This window comes from Aspergillus puulaauensis, chromosome 8 (assembly GCF_016861865.1).
Source record: "Aspergillus puulaauensis MK2 DNA, chromosome 8, nearly complete sequence".
Lineage (NCBI taxonomy): Eukaryota > Fungi > Ascomycota > Eurotiomycetes > Eurotiales > Aspergillaceae > Aspergillus > Aspergillus puulaauensis.
This window is the reverse complement of record NC_054864.1, coordinates 540,744-558,286: the sequence shown is the minus strand read 5'-3', so window position 1 is coordinate 558,286 and position 17,543 is coordinate 540,744. Positions and strand designations below refer to the sequence as shown.

Genomic DNA, 17,543 nt, shown 5'->3' with positions numbered 1-17,543 from the left:
AAAGACTTCTCATGTTTTATATTCCTTTTGTCTCCAAAACAAATAGTTGGAAGAAAAGAAAAAAGAAGAAATACGTTCAGACAAACCCATCATTTTTTCCTACGTACGTAGTATGGACCTCACATATCACTTACATACCCATAGCGCGCAACCTTACCCCCATCCAACTCAATATAATAATCTGCATCCTTAATCGCTTCCAACCGATGCGCAATAGTCACAACAGTCGACTCCCTCATCTCCTCCCGCAATACTTGCTGAATCTCCAACGAACTCTCATGATCAATCGACGCCGTCGCCTCATCCAGAATCACAATCGAGCTGCGCCGCAGCACGGCACGCGCAAGCCCAATAAGCTGTCTCTCGCCCTGGCTTAGGTTGCGGCCTCCAGCTTCAACATGGGTCTCGAGTGTCCATCCACGCCGGCTGCAGATACGGGATAAGACGGCTGAGCACTCGGTGTCGCTGTATTCGGAAACCGGATCGAGGTTCTTGCGTATGCTTCCGGGGAATAAAACGGGGTCTTGCGCAACGAATGTTACACGCGTGCGGAGAGATTGTTTTTCGACAGCTGCTATGTCGATGTTGTCTATAAGGATTCGGCCTGAGGATGGGGTTACGGCGGCGAGAAGGGAGACAGCCAGGGTGGATTTACCGCTGCCGGTGCGGCCGATCAGGGCTGTTGTAGAGCCGCCAGGAATACGTAGGTTGATGTTGGATAGGGATGGGTCTAGATGCGGTGCGTAGCGGATCTCGACGTCCTCGAAGACGATGTCGGCGCCGAATTTCGGCCACGACGCTGGTGGGGTGATTGCGCCGGGTGGTTCTTGGTCGACGTGGAGAAGCTCGTCAATGCGCTCGACGGAAACGAAATCCATTTGGAGCTGCCCATATTGGCGGCAGAGACCGTGGGTCGCGCTGACGAAGCTGTTTGCTGCTATCAATGCAAAGGCAGCGAGACCGGGTGTCACGTCAGTGTAGAGGGCTAGGGCTGTAAGGACGAAGGTAGAAAGGGCAGAGAGGCTCTCGAAGCGGTAAGACAGCCAGCTTTGGAGGGACCAGTAGAAGTGGTCCATTCCTTGGAATTTATCAACCACTGCGATGACTCGGTCTTGGAAGCGAGGTTCTGCGTGGAATGCGCGGACGGTGGTGAGTCCGTGGAGGAGCTCGCCGAAATTGGATATTAAAGGGCTCAGGGAGACCATTTCAAGTCGGCGAAGGCTTTGAGAGGTTGGCAGGAATTGAAGGAATGTGAAGACGAATGATGCAGTGAGGAGGATCGTGAAGGCTAAGAATACCGGTGTCACCGAAGCGATAACGAGGACCGACGATATCCAGGTGATAATTAGGAACGCGATGAGTTGGAATTGTTGGCTGATATCACCATCCACCACCCCAATATCGGATGTCAATCGGTTCATCAATCGCCCAACAGGAGTGACATCAAAAAACCGGAAGGTAGCATGGCTAACACCTATCATGACCTCTTGAAAGAGCTTTTGGCCCGCACAATAGACAATGGTAAGCATAAACAGCTGAGCAACAAGCATTGTAATAGCTGTGAACATAGTGATTCCGAGAAAAACCAACAGCCATGGCCGCACATTCTCAATTGGCGCAGGGAGCTTGTCGAAAGGGTCTGTTGGAGTCCACAAGAGTGGTCTTGGTTGTGCTGAGAATGCTGTCCATTGTCCAAAGGCAGCCTTTTCTGAGACAGAATGCCCTAGCACGTTTGCAACTTCGTTGTATGCCTCTCCCCATTCCTTGAGAAACCAGGACTGTCCAACTGACATCAAACGATAAATCGACATAACGATTATCAGCGCCCACCACCATTTGTACTTCCCGGCCTTAATGTAGTTCCAGTACACTGCAGCTTTCACGCCCCATTCCGCTCGGTGCTCTTCCTCGATAAACTTGGACGGCACGGCGGCGGAGTGGTCTTCGAGCTCCGTCTCATCCGCTGCATCGGCATCATTTGAGCCTTCAGTTTCGTCGTCCATATCTTCCAAGGACGCCGGCGACTCGAGCGCTGCCCGGCCATCCTGGATGTGCACAATTTGATCGGCAAGGTGTCGAACAAGGTGAATGCGATGTGTAACAAGAACAACAACACGACCGTCCATAAGAGGGCCCGTCAAACACCTGCGGACAATTGTTTCGGCCGTGTTGTGGTCCAATGCTGACAATGGGTCATCCAAAAGTAGTATCCTAGCCGTGCTATAGACTGCTCTCGCTAGAGCAACGCGTGCTTTCTGCCCACCAGAAAGACCAATTCCGTTCTCTCCCACGAAGGACAGGTCACCATGTTTAAAATGGGAGAGATCTGGGAGTAATGCGCAAACATCCAAGACTCGCTTATACCGCTGTTCATCATATGGGGTGGAGAAAAGGATATTGTCTCGAATGCTCATGCTCTGTAGCCATGGTGTCTGGGCACAGTATCCCATCATTTCACTTGATATATAAGAAGTGCCTTGAATTTTATCTAGTTCACCCAAAAGACTTTGAAGGAGAGCAGTCTTTCCAGCCCCAACCTTGCCATGGACAACAGTGAGACCCGGAGAAATGCTCAGATCGATGTCTGAGAGAACTGGAGAACATTTTCCAGGCCAAGCAAAAGAGCATGCCTCCAGCCGAAGTGGTGCGGCATCTTCAGAGGATGCAATGGCCCTGCTTTCTTTATCAGGCTCGGTCATGAAATCCTGTATACGCTCCATGGCAATTGAAGCGTTGATCAAAACTGTAATCAAACTAGGTATATCTCGCAGGCGGGCCTCCAACATAGTGAAGAGTTGTAGTGCGGGGAATATAACGTCGATACTCAATGGGTGTCCAGCCAAAAGCGTATAGGAGTAGAGAGCCACGACAGGAAACAGGCCGCTGGCGAGAACATTGACGAAAGATATAGCAAGACTCCATAGTCTCGTAATCACACGAAACCTCAACTCGGATTCTCGAGCGTCCATGACTTGGCCGAGCCAGTGGTTTTGCCAGCCGTACCATCGGAGATGGCGGAGTGCCTCCACAAATTGAGAAGAGACCTGAAGCCTAGCATCCGTTGCGGCTCTTCGCACTCTCTCCCACCGTAGGAGTGTGCGTGTGATAAGTGCATTGACTGCCTGTGCAACCACAACCACTAGAACCCCAAGGAAGCAGGACGGTCCCAAAACTTTCCATACAAGAACCACAGCAATCACCAAGCCCAGGGGCTTATTGATTAAGGAGTCAACCTCCCAGAAACGTTGGGCAACCTCGTATACATCACCTCGAAGTAAGTTAAAGATCTTCCCCATTGAAACGGGGGCTTTAGACTTCTCTTTACGGGGAGATCGCCACAGAGTTAATAAACTCCATAACCACGATTTCTTCGAAGACTTATTTGGATCTTCCCCTTCTTGCTGTTCGCCTTCTGCAGACTTATCATCCGCGCCCTGTTCGAACAAATTTTTCCTCACAAGCGCTTTCTCGTATACCATCATCATCATCTCACCACGGCTGCGCTCATAACATCTTCTTCCGTACCAGAGGTTAAATACCTGAGATTGTGCAGCAATCAGACGAAGAACCAGTGACAACATCGCATAAACTAATGCAACACGGTTAGACCGGTTCTCGGCTTTCATTGCCTGCAGGAGCTGCTGGAGGAGAAGGGGCGTCGAAAATTCTGCATATCAGGTTAGCGAGTATATGGTCAAGAATACCCCGGTGGGATTACCACATATCATCTGCACTATTGAAATTGTGCTGATAATAAGAATATCTATACCATTGGCCCGAAGTAGGCGGCCAATGACGCTTCCTCGAAGCTGGTGGAACTTCTCATGGAGCCTCTTGTGTTGAAATTCAAAAGGGAGATACCAGATATCATCCTCATCTAGCTGGCGTTGCTTGCCCATGGTCATTAGTGGCGCCATCCAAGACACGGTGAAAAACTGCCAGAGCCGCAGGTTGTCTTCCGGACTTCGAAATTCGCTGGATGGTTTCTGTCCCACTGCACTTATATCAATACAGGGTAACAAAGCTGGACGAAGCGGCATTGCAAGCGTAACTGTGCAACCCAACAGGGAAGCCGCTGCCGCAAGCTTAAAGGTAAACAGGTTGGATACTGCATAAGCATTGCGGTTAACAATAAAGGAAAACTCCGTGATCCCTGCGGCTAGGAAGAAAGTAAAAAGCAATTTCGGTGCTGTCCTCGGGCGCTCGATGGCCGTAAGGATCACGCTCCCAGTCTGAACGACTGAGATTCAGCTGCTATTCGCAATAGAGACAGCGGTCTACTTACCCAAGAAGCAAAAAGAGCCCAGTTGGCCATATTCAACCCATTTAGCACAAGCTTTAAAAGTTCAGCAGCAAATCCGATTACTGAGATGGCCAAAAGAGCGATGACCCAGCCCAGACGGTGCTTCGTGTGTTCTAGTGGTAGGTCTGGGCATGGAGGTAACTCCTGTACAAAAGGCCGAGTCCATTTTGGGCGACGAACGATGGGCAGCAATCGAAGCACATAGCTCAACCAAGCACAGGAAATTACGACTGCTGGGATCAGAGTAGAATACTCAATTGCACACAGTGATAGCCGAGCATTCGGCGAGTCCTATGAGCAACGGTTAGCTAGGAGCCGACGTAACATCCATGATCCGCTGGGAAGAGTGGCTTGCCCAAATGACTCGGCATGAGTTCAATGTGCCATATTCCATTCCGAATGGCAATGGATGGTCAAATTTCAGGGACAAGGAGGCATTCCAAAGCTGACGGACTGTTGAAGGATCATGATGAACGAGGGGGGGCAACCCCTCCGCTCTCCGACACTCATTGGCCCGCGGTATATGTGCCTGGGGCATCAATTTTTCACTACGACCTCACTATACCACTCCAAGAGCACTCTATACGTTTAACTTATTATTTTACATGTTTCTTGGGGATGTGGCTTCTAGACTGTGTTTTCTTTGCTGTTATCACTACAAGTGGATGTGTATTGGCAACGGCATGACGATTCATGTTCAGTGTCTCGGAAATATATACTTCAAGGTTTAAGCCACGCGGCGTTTACCTAGTAATATCATGTTATAGCCGCGAGAACCACGGACAGGCAAACGCTTTCATTTTGTGGAAAACTCTCTACAAAGTCAATATGGAAAGAGTGCATGAGTTCCCATTAAACACAGCTAGGTAAGGCCTATTATACCTATCTATTCTCACAATAGGAACGAGAGCAATCCATATTGAATATTTGAGTTGCTACCAAATGAATATCTAATGATAGCACGGCTTTCGATAGAGATAAGTATCCATCTATCGCCATCATACGTCTCGTCTTTCTACGACTTCTCAGCTGGCATACTGACTCGGTGAACGATCCGAACCCAGCGCCTTCGCCTCCACTCGCCCATGACATTAGATCCGGAATTCCCCTTCTCTTCGTAGTCTTGAAACGCCTTCTCTTTCCCCTTCTTCTTTCCCTTTTTTTTCTCACCGGAAACCTGTTGGCCGTACGTCTCGTAACCTAGTGCCGATACCACGTCATCGTCGGCTCTGGCTAAGGATGCTGGGGGCAGGTCCCAGACCCAGCCTCCAATTTCATCAGTGCCGGCACCACTTTCCGAAGGACCACCGGGTACTTCGAAACCAACGCCGGTGATCATGCGCTCAACGACCCATTCTCGGCAGTCGAGATCTAGTTCCCATTTCTTGCTTTTCCAGGCCCACCCGACGGGAGGCTGGACATCTTCGAAGAAGCGACAGCCCTTGGGTCGATCACCGGCAATACGGGACGGCGATAGTGGGTCGTATGGCACGCGACTGAAGAGAAATGTTTCCCAGTCTTGTTCAGCGTAGGGAGCGAGCGAGCGGTATTGGATCTCGAAAATTTCCACTTCACGCTCCTCGGGGAACGAGTCCAGCGATATGTCGCCTAATAGCTGCATTAAAGGCATCTGAGGTGTAGCCGAAGTTGCCGGAGGCACTGGATTTTTGTCTTCAGTGCCCAGTTCCTTGGTGATGTCTTGAATAAATCCTTGGATATGGGGATGACTTGACAGAATTGCGGCATTCCCACCAAAAAGCAGGATATACCTCCAGGGAACGAGATGGGAGGTCAGGAATAGCACCGCAGTAAGGATTGTGCACGCGAGAAACACAGCAGAAGACAGTCTTTCGTTTGAGAAGTTCGTCAACGGAGCGAGTGCAGAAACGGCAGAATCGTGCAAGTCAGAGAAATCAGCCATGCAGTTTTGCAGATCCCGCATGTTGCGAAAGAAGTCTTTGGAAGTTTCCGGCACTGGCTTGATTGTTTTCGGCGGCCCCAGGGCCGGTCCCTGATACGAGTAATAAGGAGTTATACTTGAGGTCGAGGTTGACGGTGGCGGAGGATGGCGCGCAAGGAAAGTTGGGACCATGACGAATAGAAGTAAAGTCGCAATGGGAAGCACGACTAGAAGGTGAGGATCTAGGCATATAAAAGAGTAGACAAACAGAAACGAGAAAGTATGAGACGGTTGCTTCCAACTGAATAGTTGCTCAGCCTGGTTCTGGAAGTTGAAAACAATTCCAATCCTGCAAAAGCTTAGCTTTGACCCAACATCGTTGCCCGTAATTTATAATTACCTTGCATTGAATCGCCGGAAATTATTGCCCATCACAGGAAGACTAAAGGCTGGTCGCTTGGTGTCTGAAGGGACGTTCTTCGCACCCACGGAGACCGACTCATCTTGCACGCTTTCCACAGGAACGACCTGTTGCAGTATTCTGATGCGGAGTCAGTAAGACGGACGCTGTGACGGTTTCCCAGCCAGGCCGAAAGCCACTGATTGGGACTGCGTACTTTGTGACTAGCCTATCTTGCACGGAGTGTCGAAAGTCCGACACGGACCTTCCATGGCGGCGTGGGTTCGCATCGTTTGTAGATGCGTTCTGTCTGCCTTTGAAAGGCGGGGTGGGATCATCGCGGTCGGCGAAGGCATCGGGGGTGGATTCCTCCATGATACCTTGAGCGAGATGTTGCCGGGAGGGCAAGGCGATGCGGCATCTCTAGCGAGGAAGAAAAAGGGACGAATGGTGAGGCGATGACGATGGAGGGACTCGGTCGTGGGCGCCGGAGCACATGCTCAAGCACAGAGCCGAAAGCTTGGGACTTGGGAAGTCGGGGTACGGCCCGCCAAGCCTCGATGTATCGACTACGTACTACGATTGGCACGCTTTATGACTACAGTTCTGAGACAATGAATCTGAGGCAAAAATTGGGCATCTAGTTAATGACAGCCGTCCAGCCCGACAGTCCTCCCCGGCAACCCCGTTTGTTTGGTGTGGCCCTCGTTAGGCAGAAAAACGTTCTGGAACGGAGCTGGTTGCGGGCTTGCGGCTGGCGGCCTGCAGCAGATCGACAGGTAATTTCAGGTGTTTGCGCTGTTTGCAGCCAGCGCCCGTTCACAGCACAAAAAAAGGAGCAGGGGGCAGACACTGTCTTGCAGCGGTTCAAGAGATTGTTATTGACGGCTGGCTTGTTTACTGTGTTCTTTCTTTTAGACCATTCTCCTCTTCCTGCTCGCGTCCAGGAAGGCCCCGGAGACCCCAGCCAACCTCGCCGTGTTTGTATTCTCTCCTTAGGGTCATTCTTTCACGCTCTGTAGTAGTTCCTTCCCTGAACTGTTGTGGTTGTGATATCCGCTTGTACCCTTTACGAACGCCAAGTCCAGCAGAACTGTTGCCCCGGCCAAACTTCTGTCAACTTTCTTCCAACTGCTCGACTTTATACCCCCGACCGAGTTCTCCAGGAAGCGGAACGGCAGACTCTCTTTTGCAGCACTTGCGTCGCGCCTACGATACCTCGCAGACCCTCGGAACAGAGTCCACTGTTCTTGATCCCCGCGATGGACCGTTAACGACCGTTGGAGGTCGCGCGACGGTGCTGGTCAAGGCTTTTCTCTTGTTAGGCATTGAGGCCATCTTGCTTCTGAATGTCTTGACGATTGGGCCTTTACCCTGAATTTTATTTCTTTTTTCCGCCTTCAATTTCCCTCTCGGTGTATTCCCCGCGTTCAGAGTGTCCCCGACCGAAAGTGTGACCGACCATGCCGGAAAAGCTGTCGGGCCAGCAGACTGCAGGAAAGGGGTCGCGTCAAGTGCAATCCAGACCGTCCAGTCCTTCGGGAAATGAAAACGCCGCTTTGGGAGGTAAGGGATCTCGAGGTGGTGTGTGGGAGTTCACAGGTCAGCAAGTGGCTAACAAGAGTTAATTCTAAACTCTAGAGACCCCCGGCCGCAGGCGATTGCAAAAGCACCCTTCGACAACCCTTCTATCCGAGGCCTCTTCCCACACCCCAAACAACCCTGTTGGATCTAGACTTAGTGCTCTGACCAAGAGGAGGCTCTCTATTCGCGATCAGAAGGTGCCTCAGGGCCCGCGACCACAGGACCAGTCACGCAGGTTTGTGTCCCCCTATCTAACCACTTCATAAGAGACCGGACTTTGTGGAGCCGGTCCTTGTCTACAATCCTGGATAGTATCTAACGTGTAATTGTGTCACAGTTCGGGCGCGGTTCAACACTCCGGCAACTCCTCCATTGACTCGACGAACGATTCCCTGAAGAACAGCAACTCTCGTGTTAACCTCCGGACCACCAGCATGAGCAATTTTGCTAACCAGAATCCGTCCGAGAGCATGGAATTCCTTGCCCCTGTCAACTTCGATGATTTTCATAATAGCATAATGGCAGAACCGAGTTTAAGCCAGTTCCCCATGCCTACCAGCGGAGCAACTGGATACGACCGACAGCCATCGTCTTTTCATCCCACTAATCCTTGGGCTAACAATAGCACCGACAATGACACATCTGGCCAACCTAAAAACTACACGTCACGGAGAAAGAGCATTGTTGGGCAGAATCCTTCTACGGATGCGCCTTCTCGCCCCCCGGCATCCACAGCAGCTAGTCGAAATCGTCGTCAGAGTCTTGTTCAAAATCAAGCACCAGTCAACTCCACCCAACGGGCACCACGAAAATCAATTGGGCCTGGGTCCCTGCCTGGGTCCCTCCCTACAACTGCAACTGCACGACGACAGAGCCTGTCAGCTAGAAAAGCCAGTGCCGACACTGCTCAAACACATTATCTTCGCCCGCGGAGTCAGCATCCTGAAGTCAACGGGAATAATGCCCAGAGGCTTCCGACCAATGTTCGGAGTGCAAAGGCCAAATCATTCCAACCTCCATCAGGCGAAATGGGCGACAATTTCTTGACGACGGCTGGGCTTGGCGACCACTCTCGATCCTCATCCACAAATGCTGTTAGAACGCCTGTGAAAAATTCCGCTGGGGAAGCCACAACACCGACATCATCGTCTAAGCGGGTATCAATGATGCCCCCTCATGCGACGGGTCTTGGTGCACGTACAATTAGTCCGACTGATGCCCGACGATTAAAGCGGCTCTCAACGGCACCTCAATCCCATCCAGTGCCATATACTCCTCCAAGCCAAACCGAACCTTTGCCTGTGCGTCCGCGCTCATCAACTTACTCGCCTTCAAGTATTCCACGAAAGAGTGCAACACCTTCCTCCTCGCGCACAACACCTGATCCGAACCGGAAATCGTACAGTTCGGGTCTGTCTGTGTCGTCAAGCACGAGCTACAACTCTGCGAGGAATTCTGGTGGGTCACTCCAAACACGACTCTCTCAAAACTTCTCCTCGTCTCGACTCCCGACACCGAAGCCTCGTGTAGAACAACAATCTGTGACTACTAGCGAAGAGGTTCCGCCAGTTCCTGCTATCCCAAAGGCATACGAGTCGCCAAAGAGCGAAATGGATCAGCCACAATTTCCCATACCGCGCAAATCGAGTTTGCCTTTGGAGATTGAACTTTTGAAATCCATGCACGTCTCGGACCTGAACTCGAACGTTGGGCGGCAGAACTCGGAGGCCTTGGATGAACGTGCAATGAAGACCCCCGAAGCCAAACACCAGCCCACCGCGGCCTTTGGAAGGAAAAACATGAAGCTGCCACCGTTAAACTTACTTCCTCTAGGGACACCAATGACATCAAAAATTGAGGCATTAACAGATAAGGACGACGATAACTATCCGTCCACCCCGTCAGCGCAAGTGATTTCCAAAACTCCAAGCACGCCTTTGACAGCTTCCAAAGCAAACTTTTTCTCCTTCCGTGATGACGAAGATACGAACCTGCTTCCCCAGGCACGAAGCAGCACGTCGCATTTCGCCCTGAGTACTTCATCTAATATTGGGCTAAGAACAGCTAGCAGTTCTAGTGCCCTGGCTTCTCATGATGGCACGCCCGGGGGTGCTAGAACTGTATCACCTTACATCTCCTACACCTTACCCAAAAGCAATAGCGAATTTAACCATCTGCGCCAAAAGCCGAGCGCGGATTATTCATCTAGGATATCCCAGTCATACAAATTGACTGGCCCTCGTCCTCAAACCCAGTCGTCCGCTATCTCAAACGCCGATACCGTTAGCCAGATTTCGACACCTTCTGATCCCGATAATAATGGCTTGCCCAACTCGTCTTTACGCAACAAAATTACATTGTCACGGAAGCGGAGCAATTCTAAACCACAAGGCGTCAATGCCACTACTGACCCCAAGAAGTCCGAGCTGATGCCTCCTCCCAAGCTTCCGGCTTCGGCCACTTGGAACAATCTCTCGACCGCAAAGAACTCGAGTCCAACTTTGAAGCCAGCCTATCTGAAGTCTAGGCGGCAGTCATCGTTGTCGAACGCGGCAAACCCCGCTCTCAGAAAACCAAGCTTTAGCAGCGATCAAAACCTGTCGTTGTCTCCGACCGTCTCCCGCGAATCCCATGAAAGCGACAACTCCCAGCACCGCTCCGCATCTTCCATTCTTTCCCCAGTACATAAGATAATTAGCTCGGCCAAATCTAACATGGCAGCGACCTCTGGATCAGCTGAAAATCGCGCCGAAACCGAGATTACGATTGCAGATGAGGAGATGCGGCGGCTTGGCACTAAGCGCAAGGATTTCGAAAAAGCTGCAAGGGAGTTGGACGACCTACGACACAGAGCTGGACCCAAAGATCGTGTCAATCCTGCCCAAGCCATAAGAGTGGCTCATCTCAACATATTTGAACGTGGGGAGATAATCGACTTTAAGGACGTCTATTTCTGCGGTACCCAGGATGCAAAGAAGCACGTTGGGGATTTGAGCGCTTCGTCCTCGAACTTCGGCTATGACGACGATCGTGGAGACTACAACATTGTTCTTGGTGATCATATGGCCTACCGCTATGAGGTTATTGACGTCTTGGGTAAGGGCAGCTTTGGCCAGGTTGTCCGGTGCATCGACCACAAGCATGGAATCCTGGTTGCAATCAAAATCATCCGCAACAAGAAACGATTCCACCAGCAAGCCTTGATAGAAGTCAACCTCCTTCAAAAGCTCAAGGAATGGGATCCCCATCGCCGCCATAGTGTGGTTAATTTCACCCAGAGCTTTTACTTCCGAGGTCATCTATGTATATCTACTGAACTGCTGGGGATCAACCTCTACGAATTCATCAAGGCCCATGATTTCAGAGGATTCGGTATCAAGTTGATCCGTCGGTTTACCCGGCAAATCCTTCATACTCTCACGCTGTTGCAGGCAAAGAAAGTCATCCACTGTGACCTTAAACCTGAAAACATCCTTCTTGTCCATCCTTTGAACTCTGAAATCAGGGTGATTGATTTTGGCTCCAGTTGTTTTGAGAACGAGAAAGTATACACATACATTCAAAGTCGTTTCTACCGCTCACCCGAGGTCATCCTTGGTATGTCCTACGGCATGCCAATCGACATGTGGAGTCTAGGATGTATACTGGCTGAGCTCTACACCGGCTATCCGATCTTCCCTGGAGAGAATGAACAGGAGCAGCTTGCGTGCATCATGGAGGTCTTTGGACCACCGGAAAAACATTTAATTGAGAAGAGCACTCGAAAGAAACTTTTCTTCGACTCTCTGGGCAAGCCAAGAATCACGGTCTCTTCAAAGGGCCGGAGACGACGTCCGAGCTCGAAGGAGCTGAGGCAGGTACTGAAATGTGACGACGAGGCCTTTCTGGACTTCCTTTCGCGCTGTCTTAGATGGGACCCTGCTCGCCGCCTAACTCCAAGCGAAGCTCTCAGACACGAGTTCATGACGGGACACAAAATGACGCCACGGCCAAGACCGTTTGGAAGCCATTCTCCTGGGAAGAGGGTGAATACTCTTGCCACTCCAACTACAGGCCGCCCTCTTCCAGAACCGCCTGGTACAACATATAAGCGAAACCGCGATCCTTCGAACCCGTCGCCCGTAAAGGCGACTTCTGGCAAGCGTCATTCAACCGTCAGCGGATTACCCCCGTCGACACCCGCCAAGCGAGGTACGAATACCGCGACCACGCCCGGTTCTGCGTTGCCTCGTGTTTCTGCAAGGAGTCTCAGTGGGAAGCCCGATCTTGCAACTGCGGCCGCGGCGACAAGCTTGGTAGGTAGACCGGCTGATACACAGGTCCAAACCTGACGGATCAAAGGTTCAACGCGGCTAACTGAAAACAGAAGCCGAAATGATCGGGAAAGACTGCTCCATGTTTTGTTTGTTTTCTTTTTTCCACTTCTTGCATATCTGTAATAATAATTTGCTCGATTATTCAGTTGCATAGCAGGCCTGGGGATGCTTGTGGTTTTGATTTTATTCTTATGATTTGACATAAACTGCTGGTTGAACAAGCCAGTGAACGAGGCAGGACATTTTTTCTTATACCCTCGCTTGAGCTTTTGCATGCCTCCCATGACTTGATTTGACTGTCTTGATTTTTTTCACCTTCATTCCTTTGTTACCCCGTCTAAATACCATGTTTGTGATATTGTTATGATTGTGGAAGTTAAGCTTATACATGCTGCATGTCTGCCACCTTGGGCATTCGTTTTTGCCCCTGACTTAATCTTTGCATTGTTTACTCTTCTTCACCGACAACGATGGCCAAACAATATTGGATTCCACCTGGAAATAAGGGCTTATGTGTCCTCGGGGGCCGTCTGTATATTACCTATTTTTTTTTCTGGTGTCTGAATTGCCGCTGCGCTGTATTCCGCAAGGCTGAAGACTTGGACATGTTATGACTAGAACCCTTATGGATATAAATAAGAAAGACCAATGAATAGATAAGATTAATTGTGAACTCTATTGGAAATGTGGGAGTGCGTGCACTGTGCACTGGGTACTTGAGCATTCACTGTTGGAGTGGGCTTAGTAGGGCGCAGCTGCGGAGTTTCGGCCTACTTGGCCTTATTGTTTCTCGCAGTTACTCCGCAGCCTCTCGCCCTCGACCATCTCGACAACCCCGATCTACCGGCCCAACTTCCAATTCAAAGCCGTCAATAACGCTTAATTGCACCGTTCTCATCTTCTCATGCCGTGAGCGCTCAAACTACTGCAGCGACGCCGATCGTCATGAACGGGTTCTCAGCTCAGGGCCTCGACGAGGACGCCTTTGCGGAGAAGTCGAGCTTGAAGGGTGGCCTTCAAACATTCGATGCCTTCCGTAAGTCATTCTCCTTTGATCCAAGCCAATTGAACAGAAATATCTACCATATTCTTCGGTAAATGCTAACGCGTGAACCGCCAATGCAGCAAAGACAAAACCCTCCTACACCACCCCGTCCCGCCGCGGCGGCCAATGGACCATCCTTATCCTCGTCATATGCACCGTCTTCTCCCTCACTGAACTCCGCACCTGGCTCAAGGGCACCGAGGCACACCACTTCACCGTCGAAAAGGGCGTCTCGCACGACCTCCAGCTCAATCTCGACGCCGTCGTCCGCATGCCCTGCGACGACCTGCATATCAACATCCAAGATGCAGCCGGTGACCGCGTCCTTGCGTCCGAGATGCTAAAGCGCGAACCAACAAGCTGGAAGCTATGGATGGATAAGCGCAATTACGAGGCCTTCGGCGGTGGTAGGGAATACCAGACGCTTAGTCGTGAGGACGAGGGGCGCTTAGCGGCGCAGGAAGAGGACGCGCATGCGAGCCATGTGCTAAGTGAGTTGAGGCGCAATTCGAATAAGAAGTTCCCAAAGGGGCCGAAGCTTAGGTGGGGAGAACAGGTTGATTCTTGTCGGATTTATGGTAGTCTGGAGGGAAATAAGGTCCAGGGCGACTTTCACATCACGGCGCGCGGGCACGGCTATGGCGATGGGAAGAAGCATTTGGATCATTCTGGTACGTCCTTCCATGCTTGAACCTCTGATGTCAAGAGCACAGCTAACATGAACAGTCTTCAACTTCTCGCACATGATAACAGAACTCTCTTTCGGCCCTCACTACCCAACCATCCTCAACCCGCTCGACAAAACAATCGCAACCACCGAGTCCCACTACTACAAATACCAATACTTCCTCTCCATCGTTCCAACTATCTACTCGCGCAACCAAAAGCTCCGGCTAGACAGGCTCCCCTCCTCCCTCGACCAAGACCGCCGAAAACACAACAAGAACCTCATCTTCACAAACCAGTACGCGGCGACCTCGGCATCTGACGCCCTCCCCGAATCCCCCTACCTCATCCCGGGTATTTTCTTCAAGTACAATATTGAGCCGATCTTGCTTCTCATCAGCGAGGAGCGCACGGGTTTCTTGAACCTGGTAATTAGGCTTGTGAATACCATCTCCGGTGTTATTGTTACGGGCGGTTGGCTTTATCAGATGAGTGGCTGGGTCGCGGAGCTGAGGAGGAGACGTGCTGCGAAGTCCGAGGGGTATTTGCATGGGAAGATGACTGAGGAGTGATCTTCTTTCGTCCTCTCGTTTGATTTTTCGGTGCTTCTTGGTTGATGTTTGTTATTACTTGCGATATATAGGGTTTCGGAGCTGGTGTTAGAATTGCGTTTTTTCCCACTTTTTTATCCCTCATTGTTTGCTATATCTAGAGCTTGTATACTCAGTACGCCAATTCCATAGAGTCTGAATGGTTCAAGCAGACACGGGTAAACACGTAGTTCTTGAACGCGTACAGACGTATTCAGGTTCATCAATAATCATTCAGTAGTACCGTACAACCTCATCTACTCAAATATCCCGTCCTCCTTTACACCCACGGTATAGAAGAAGTCAAACATAAGCAAGTAAAAGAAATAGAAGAGGGAAAAGCAAAGGAAATCTATATCTCAAAAATCTCTCCCATCCCAACCCCGGCCCCCTCGGCCCCAGCACGACTATCAACAAGATCTAACCGCCACCCATTCCAATCCTTCAACTGCTTCTTAATATTCCGCACCCACTCAACCCGCTTCCTAGCCTCCTCCTCCGCCTGCGCGCGCGCAAACTCCGCCTCATCAAATTCATCCTCGAGGTTCTCTTCGGAGAGGAGCTCTAAGCTGCCACGCGTAGCAGGGGGGTGGTGGTGCCCTTGTTGGCTTTGAGATGGAGACGGGGAGGAGTAGAACGGTGACCCACCACCCGTGAAGGCAGCAAGGCCGCTGGATAGCACGGTGGAGAAGGAGGAGTGCTGGTTCCTCTGGGCCATGCTGCGCCGGCGCGAATGTTCGGGGCTTCCACCGACGAGGTCCACGTCGTCGAAAGCATTCGCGGATGCCGGGTTCGCGTTCGCGGTGTCGTACTCGTCAGGACTGTATGCGTCCGGGCCGGGCTGGAGTTCCTGGCGCTTCTCTTGCCAGACGCCGCGGCGGAGTTCGAAGACTTCGCCTTCGAGATTGCGGATGCGACGCTGGAGCCGGGAGCGCTCTTCGTCTTCGAGGTCGTCGAGGTCGTCGTCGTCTGCTCCTCCTCCTGCCGAGCCGGTATTGCCGCTGCCGGCGTGTCGTTTGCGGAGCGTTTCTTGTTCTTCCTTTAGGCGGAGGTTCTCGTTCTCGGTGCTGGCTAGTTTCTTGCGCAGGATGGCGGCTTCCTGTTCGAACTTCTCGCTTTCGCGGAGGCGGGTCTGGTGTCGGGCTTCGGATTCCTTGTGTAGATTACCGATGGCTTCGATTTTCTTTTCCAGGGTCTCGATTTTCTTTTCCGCTTCGGTTTTCTCGCCCTTTAGTTCTTCGATCTCACGCTGGAGGCTTTTGATTAGGGTTTCTGTAGACGTCTTGTCGACGCCTTCTTTCACAGCCTTTTCGGACGCGCGCGTGAGTGCGTTCTTGCTGTCTGAGAGTTCGCGCTGCGTCTTCTCGAGCGTGGATTCGCTGCGCGACAGCTTCTCCTCTAGTGCTGCTATCTGGGACTCGTGTGCGGACTGTGTGGAGATTTGTGCGCGGAGGTTGGAGATATCGAGTTCCATTGCTTCCATGGCCGCGGATTTCGACTCGAGCTGCTGCACGAGGTCTGACGGAGGGGATTCTGACTGCGCAGAGACAGATCCACTGGCGTTTCGATGCGTGCGTGTTTGGAGATGCGACGTCTGTCTCTGGAGCGAAGCGATTTCAGCTTTCTATACCAATTTATTGTCAGCAAGGCCCGTCGTAGCAGGTAGTGGCGAAAAAAAGACAAGACATACCAACTCCTCAACTCCCTCAACCTTCCCCTCCGCAATCCTCAACTTCTCCTTCAACTCCGCAACATCCACATTCGCCTCCCTCAAATCCTCCAGCTGGTCCTCTGTCTTCTTAAACCGCACACTAACCTCCTCAACCTCCTTCTCAAGCCTCTTATTCTCCTTCTCCAGCTCCTCAATCCGCCCAGACTGCTTCCTGTATACCTCCTGCACAGCCTCCCCATCCGCACTGAGCGGCGGCAACGACGGTGACTTCAGCGTTGCAGACGGAGATGTAGCCGAAGCACTGCCCTGCGAAATGGACGTCTTCCGGAACGACGACGAGCGCATCTTCGACTGGATAGACAGCGATGGCTGCCGTGTGTGCCCGGCCCGCGGCGCCTCTAGTTTTCCGCTCGATGCATCGTCGGATGTTGTCCCTGGGGCGGGGGATGGTGTTGACGTTGTCGTGTTGGCTGTGGGGAGGTCAGGCATTGGTTCGGTCCCTTCATCTTCATCTTCATCTCCTGTTGCTTCTGTGGCCTTCTCTGCCTCCGCCGATTGTTGTGGTGATTTATCGCCATCATCTTCTGCTGGTAGTGGTGATGTTGCAGCTCCAGCTCCAGCTCCAGATTCGTCGCCGGCTTGCTCTGATTGCGGTTGTTCGGATTCTGGTTCTGGTTGTGATTTTGCTTGTGACGTCGTTTCTGCGGTTTCAGCCTCCTTCGCTGACTCGGATGTACTGCCCTTCTTCCCGGCTTTCTTTTTCTTTTGCAGGGCCGCGACCTATGTCATCAAATAATGTATGTTAGCTCACTCATTGCCCCATTGTTACATGTTTGAAGCGCAGGACAATGGACGCTTGGTAAGGTAACGAAGGTAGAGAGCGGCGGGGTGAGAGTATGCAGTGCAATCACTTGTAAATACATACGCGCTTCTTGGCAGCGGCGAGCTTCTCAGCCTTGACGCGCTCCTCTTCGTCGGCCATTGTGCGGCGGTAAGGGATTCGCTATGGGGAAGGTATGTGTGGTGTTTGTTGGTGGGTTGGATTGGATCTCCGATTTGATTGCAGG

The 17,543-nt window shown here is 51.5% G+C and overlaps 5 protein-coding genes across 5 annotated transcripts; 2 read left to right on the top strand and 3 right to left on the bottom strand.

The window, feature by feature from the left end:
* Positions 1 to 119: 119 nt before the first annotated feature.
* APUU_80219S (putative ABC bile acid transporter) lies at positions 120 to 4,697 on the bottom strand (the record flags this gene model as incomplete). Its single annotated transcript, XM_041696475.1, has 4 exons — positions 120 to 3,667; positions 3,719 to 4,232; positions 4,286 to 4,594; positions 4,659 to 4,697. 4 exons carry the CDS (start codon positions 4,695 to 4,697, stop codon positions 120 to 122), a joined length of 4,410 nt encoding a protein of 1,469 aa, XP_041562102.1.
* A 621-nt stretch (positions 4,698 to 5,318) lies between these two features.
* On the bottom strand, positions 5,319 to 6,978 carry APUU_80218S (PEX28-32 family peroxisomal membrane protein; the record flags this gene model as incomplete). The annotated part of the gene is made up of 3 exons (XM_041696474.1): positions 5,319 to 6,552; positions 6,604 to 6,744; positions 6,821 to 6,978. 3 exons carry the CDS (start codon positions 6,976 to 6,978, stop codon positions 5,319 to 5,321), a joined length of 1,533 nt encoding a protein of 510 aa, XP_041562101.1.
* Positions 6,979 to 8,066: 1,088 nt separating this feature from the next.
* On the top strand, positions 8,067 to 12,518 carry APUU_80217A (putative protein kinase; the record flags this gene model as incomplete). Its single annotated transcript, XM_041696473.1, has 3 exons — positions 8,067 to 8,169; positions 8,245 to 8,422; positions 8,525 to 12,518. 3 exons carry the CDS (start codon positions 8,067 to 8,069, stop codon positions 12,516 to 12,518), a joined length of 4,275 nt encoding a protein of 1,424 aa, XP_041562100.1.
* A 930-nt stretch (positions 12,519 to 13,448) lies between these two features.
* APUU_80216A (endoplasmic reticulum-Golgi intermediate compartment family protein) lies at positions 13,449 to 14,786 on the top strand (the record flags this gene model as incomplete). The annotated part of the gene is made up of 3 exons (XM_041696472.1): positions 13,449 to 13,539; positions 13,629 to 14,219; positions 14,275 to 14,786. 3 exons carry the CDS (start codon positions 13,449 to 13,451, stop codon positions 14,784 to 14,786), a joined length of 1,194 nt encoding a protein of 397 aa, XP_041562099.1.
* A 370-nt stretch (positions 14,787 to 15,156) lies between these two features.
* APUU_80215S (uncharacterized protein) lies at positions 15,157 to 17,458 on the bottom strand (the record flags this gene model as incomplete). The annotated part of the gene is made up of 3 exons (XM_041696471.1): positions 15,157 to 16,428; positions 16,495 to 17,256; positions 17,402 to 17,458. The coding sequence occupies 3 exons, from the start codon at positions 17,456 to 17,458 to the stop codon at positions 15,157 to 15,159; spliced, it is 2,091 nt and encodes a 696-aa protein (XP_041562098.1).
* Positions 17,459 to 17,543: the final 85 nt, after the last annotated feature.